Below are 5,863 nucleotides of genomic sequence, written 5' to 3'. Positions count from 1 at the left end.
TCAGGAGCTATGGGGATCTGGTGGTACGCCTTCCGCAGGTCGATTTTTGAAAAGATGGTGGCCCCATGCAAACCAGCCGTAAAGTCATGGATGTTGGACAGGGGGTAGCGGTCTGGAACGGTCTTTACGTTTAAATCCCTGTAATCTCCGCATGGTCTCCAGTCCCCAGTTTTCTTGGGGACCATGTGGAGGGCCGATGACCAGCTGCTGTCAGATGGGCGAGCAATGCCGATTTCCAGCATATGCTCCAACTCCTGGCGGGCGATGACAAGCTTTTCGGGAGCGAGACGGCGAGGCTTGGCATGGGTGGGATGTCCGGTGGTAGTGATACGGTGTACCACGTCGTGCTGCACCGGGCGAGTCCAATCGGGAGGTTGGGTGAGGCTAGAGGAACTCTGCAAGCATTGCGCCGTAGTCACAACTCGGATTGGCAGGTCTCAGGCCGAGAAGACCATGGCGTGGGGAGATGGGCGTCGACGAAATGCCGGCCACAGACAGGTTGGTAGTAGAGTCGACAAGTCGACGGTGGAAGGTGTCAACGGCGAGACGGTAGTGGTTTAAAAAGTCCACGCCGAGAATGGGGTGCGTAACGGCGGCCACGAGGAAAATCCACCGGAATTGACGGCGTAAGCCCACGTCTAGCGCGAACAATCTTCCCGCGTAAACGGGGATAGAGGTGCCGTTCACAGCGGAGAGGTGGTACATGGCAGGTCTTCGTTTGTCTGCAGCGCTACCTGGCAACACGCTGACTTGGGCGCCGGTGTCCACCAGGAAGCGGAAACCGTGAGATTTGCAGGCAATGAAGAAAAGGCGACCTGGGTGAGTGTTCCGGGGATCACTAGTCGCCGTTAGTGATCCTCTCTGCTGTTTCCCGGCCAGCCGCAAGGGCTGGCGCAGTTGCGAGCAGCGGCGCCGAACATGGCGTGGTAGAGGCAAGGCGGAAGGCAACCAGCTGGAGGTCGGCTGGGAGAAGGGGTCAAGCTACGCCGTCGGGGGGATGGGCGACGGGATCGAGGTCGGCGACAGGGCCGCCGGCTCGACAAGGTTGAAGCGACTACGTCAGATAACCGTCGAATTTCTTCAGTGAGCGTGGTCAACTGAGAGGAAGAGGGCTGAGCGGTGGCTGGGTCTTGAGAGGGTGTCAGTGCAGCTACCGGAGCTGTAGAAGCCGAGATGGTGGGAGAACTGACTTCAAGAACCTTGTCGGCAAGCTTGGCCAGTGCTGCGATATCCAGGTCAGCGGCGGTGGCCAGAACCATCTGTACCTGGCTGGGAAGGCGTTTCAGGAACAGCTCCCTCAACAGAACCCGATCGAAGGTCGCGCCGCGCGAGCCGAGGAGGTTCTCCATATGCCGAAGCATCTGTGATGGTCTTCGGTCGCCGAGCTCTTCTGCGTCGAGCAGGAGCTGTAGCCGCTTGCGCTCAGAAGCCATTGTGCGTTCAACGAGCGCTGTCTTGAGAGCGGAATAGGGCTCGGTGGGTGAAGGGTGAAGGAGCAAGTCAGAGACTTCCAGCGAGATGTCCGGAGGCAGAACGGAAATGACATGGTAATACTTCCGCGTCTCGGTAGTGATGCCTGCGAGGGCAAACTGCGCTTCAGCTTGCACAAACCAAAGCTGGGGTTGCTGGCTGAAGAATGGCGGCAGGCGGACGGCAAAATGGCCGACTTCAGACTGGGCAGCAAAGGCAGGGGCGGCCTGTTCCACGGGCAGTGCAGGGAAGCGGGGCGCGTCGCCGGTTGCAGAAGGCTGCATCGTAGCAACGGCCGGGTCACCAGTGTAGCGCGATCCAAGGAGGGACGACCGGAAGCCTCGGAAGGTCAATCGAAAAGTGATCTATTCGCAGCGCACGGGGACCATGCTAAGCTCGGTGCGCGGTGATGACGATGATGCTACAGGCTGTTCCACCTCCTAGCCTTCTTACTCCGTGGCCTTGGTGCACTTCAAAATGTCACGTACCGTAATGTAACGTGAGGGCAGAGAAACCTCACGAGGCATTTCTGCAAGGAGAACACTTGATCGTGCGTTATTCGGTGATTTTACACTCGGGACACATCTGGGATGAGTCAGCGGATGGTGTAAGAGGCAAAGCTTACGTCCTCAAAATGTCACGTCAAAATGTGATGGTGAGAACACGAAGAGGGAGGACCAGCTATATCAACTGAGTTTATTCGGAGGGCCTGCGAAGGGGAACAAACAGGCTTCTGTTGGGAGTAAGTGGATCTGTAAGTATACGATACCCACTCGGGCATTCCGAACTGTCCATAGTATCATAGTAGCACTGTTTTATTTTTCTTCTTTAGTATGAATAGCTACATTTGATTACCACTGTGGATGCTTTCGTTTCCGTCTTCGTTTTTACACTGACACAGTGAAAATGAAAACAGCATTACGGGCGACACAAGTGCTTTCTGTTTCGCTGTAATTTATTGTGCCCTGCAAGCAGGACTGAGGCATTTTCTTTTTCTGCTTTCATCTGCTCCTCGGTAGAAACTGTGCAGTGTAGCCGACGCTTCTGGAGGACGGCGTCCTCCTAGTGTCGCACTGTGCCGGTCGACTGCCGATAGTTTGCTGATACACTCTTAGAAATGAACTTCACCACATAGCAGGCTCCTAGCCAACCATCATCCCGAATGACAACGTTCTCGCCCTAGATTTGTTGAAAACGGGAGGCGGAGACTATTTTGTGCCGTGCATAAGGCCACAGAATAGGCCCCGCCTCGCCCTGCCTCCCGTTTTCAACAAATTTACGGCGAGAACGTTGTCATTCGGGATGATGGTTGGCTAGGAGCGTGCTATATGTGGTGAAGTTCATTTCTAAGAGTGTAGCCGCGTATCGATTGTGTATACTGGTAGATTTCTGTCAACAGTGGACTATCGATAGTACTATGGGCGATAGTACCATAGTGGGATGTCGACAGACCATAGGACTTGTCGATAGCAGACTACCAATAGGGCTGCCGTTAGTTTTCTTACTCGTTTTGCACCAATACTTACTCGGCGTCTACGGATATTCCAAACTTCGACGAACCCGGAGTGTATTGTTCAGAATTTGCGAAGTCCTTGAAGACCTTAAAGCTGGATATGGTGGGCTCAAACTGCTTGAAGGAAGCCCTGGTCTTCATGGTTACGTCTTCGAAGACGACGTGTGTGAAGAAGATGAATCGCAGAGCGCCAGAGAAGGAAACCTTGCTCTTGTGGGGACAGGTAGGGTCACCGTGCAGAGAGATGGCTTCGATCGCAGCTGAGGCTTTTCGGTTGTCGTAACTGCATCAGGAAAAAGAATGAAGAAACAAAACTGTCCATGTTGGCTTACCCGATCAGTTCACCAAGTATACGCTCTGTACGTCTGCCTTCCTCACAACCAGACTTGTACGAATATCTTGAGTACGTACTCAAGGTACAGTATTTTAAATACTTTTTTCCGCGTATTTCGGTACCCTACTCAATACTTTTTGCGACAAGTATTTTTAATTACCTTAAGTACTTTAACTACTTTTTTCGGTATTTGCTACTCAAAATACTTTCCTTGCTCACCTCCCGAAGTGTCGAGATTCTCAGCTCACTGGAACTTAACCCCCCACCCCGACACCCCACCAAACCAACGAGGTCGAAAGACCCGAACGTACATACAGGAGGAATCACGAAGTTTTTTGGTCAGAGCATACAAAGTTTACTTGGGTTCACCAAAGTTCACCAAACATTACTACTTGACATGAAAGGCTTTGCAACTGAAAGATACGCTGAAGCAATGCTGATTAAGTTTATTCCTTCCACTTGTAAGACCACGTTCAGAATACGAGTTTCACTTACTCCTAATACTTTACTACTTACTTTAAAAAGTAGTAAGAGGTAAAGGGTACCAAAAAGTACTTTTCAATACCTCCTAGAGTATTTAGTGCTCAAATTACTTTTACTTTTGAGTACGCTGTGCTCTGTTTTGAATACTTTTTTGAGCAGCGCATTTTAAATACTTTTGCACAGCATTCTGTACAAGTTTGCTCACCAAACATCACCCGCTAATCGGTACGCATTATGGTATCTGCCTAGCGGTACATGTATAGGAGCAGATCCTCCTTCGTACGATAAAGAGCACGCGTATGTCTGTCCAACAATGTTTCCGTATCCAGCACGATGAGGAAAAATCACTCATATTTTGTAATTCATTGCAGCTTACAATACTTCAAAGTGATATTATCACATTTCTGATTACTTTTTCAACATTAGAGCTGCATTACTAATGCGTAATGAGGTTACTTTCCTCAAAGACTCAAATGCTGTCCTCAGTCATGTTTGGAGCGCACATTGTGATTACACTTTTACTTCACGACCCATTGCCGTTGATAGATCACAGCTACGTATGAACGTATACGGTAGATAAACATCACCAGTGGCGTCACTAGGAGGGTGCGGGGGGTACGGTGCGCACCGGGTGAAGCGACGAAAGGGGTGACGCGACGCGACGCGCCAATACTGCCGCTTCCTCCCCGTTCTCTGTGGCACGATGACGCCAAAAACAATATGAGGAGCCTTCTGCGAGGCACGTTTCTTTTCTTTTCTTTTTTCTCGAGTGTGGTGTACTATATTTATCCTGAATCGCCTGGTACGAAAAGGTATTCGTTAATGGGGGCGTGGTGTGGTGTGGGGCTTGACGCAAAGAGCTCTCGCACCGGGTGACGCGTACCCTAGCGACGCCACTGAACATCACTGCAACGTTGATACGATTCGTGTTCGCATACTCGGCTTCCGCTCTGTCCTAGTTAGAGCGGGGCCTTGTCCGAACCATTTTTGAGAACTGGGTTTAGATAATTCGACAAAATTACGAGCACGAGCTGAAGCGTCGTCTACTGCTTAGCGCACAAAAGGGTCTGGCATAATTTTCATTGTAGCTTCGTAACCGAATGTAAGTTTTGAATTATGACGACAAGTACGTAATTAACATAGTGTGTAACGTAATTTGAAGTGAAGTTGTTTTTGCATGTTTGTTGCCCTTGAATGGCGCCACTGCTCATTATTTCCCAAAGATGTAACGCATTTGCCTTACTTATCACGATACAAGTACTATACAGGGTGTCCCACCGAAAAAGGGCCAGGGGCTACAGAAAAAACGGAGTGCTCTACACAAATGGAACCAACTGTACGTGCTTGGCAGTTGTGTGGTCTATTCAAAAATATTTTTTTCATCGCCCCCTTGTCAATTAATTAGCGGTAAGTAATTCTCTAAATTTTTAATTATACGTTTAGCTCTCAGATGTCAATGAGGAAGTCGTAGTACATGTCGAAAAAGACGCAACTGAAGTGGTTCGAGGTTGCTATGGTTTGTGGTTTCGTTTTTTCCCAGGTTCAAAAATTGGTTTCAGAAGCCGCGCGCACCACAGAGCGCTCCCCATAATTCGGCGCCCGCGTGCGATGATTGCAGTGCACTCTCATAGGTGTGCCGTGAAACATGTGAAATATCTTCCTCTTGTGTGACGTGGCCCAAGGATGGTCTCCAAGCGCTAATCTCAAGGTCGATGTGACGCCGGAGGGCGCTGGAATCGTCGTGCGCGGGTGCCTGGTTGTGGGCAGCGATCGGTGGTCCGCCCGGCATCTGAAACCCGGGAAAAAACGAAACCACAAGCCATAGTGACCTCGAACTACTTCAGTTGTGTCTTTTTCGACATGTACTACAACTTCCTCATTGACATCTGAGACCTAAAAACGATAATTCAAAAGTTAGAAAATTAATTACCGCTAATTAATTGACAAGGGGCGATGAAAAAAATATTTTTGGATAGACCACACAACTGCCAAGCACGTACAGTTGGTTCCATTTTTGTAGAGCACTCCGTTTTTTCTGTAGCCCCTGGCCCTTTTTCGGTGGG

The 5,863-nt window shown here is 50.0% G+C and overlaps 1 protein-coding gene across 1 annotated transcript; it reads right to left on the bottom strand.

Annotated features, from left to right (window-relative positions):
* Positions 1-848: 848 nt before the first annotated feature.
* Positions 849-1,754, bottom strand: LOC135369122 (uncharacterized). Its single transcript, XM_064602786.1, has one exon. It carries the CDS (start codon positions 1,752-1,754, stop codon positions 849-851), a length of 906 nt encoding a protein of 301 aa, XP_064458856.1.
* Between the last annotated feature and the right edge of the window lie 4,109 nt (positions 1,755-5,863).

Source organism: Ornithodoros turicata, chromosome 9 (assembly GCF_037126465.1).
Source record: "Ornithodoros turicata isolate Travis chromosome 9, ASM3712646v1, whole genome shotgun sequence".
Lineage (NCBI taxonomy): Eukaryota > Metazoa > Arthropoda > Arachnida > Ixodida > Argasidae > Ornithodoros > Ornithodoros turicata.
This window is presented reverse-complemented; position numbering and strand designations above follow the sequence as displayed.

What these genes read in the sequence shown, in the direction of transcription:
- LOC135369122 (XM_064602786.1), bottom strand. Translation starts at nt 1,754, where the DNA reads ATGCAGCCTTCTGCAACCGGCGACGCGCCCCGCTTCCCTGCACTGCCC.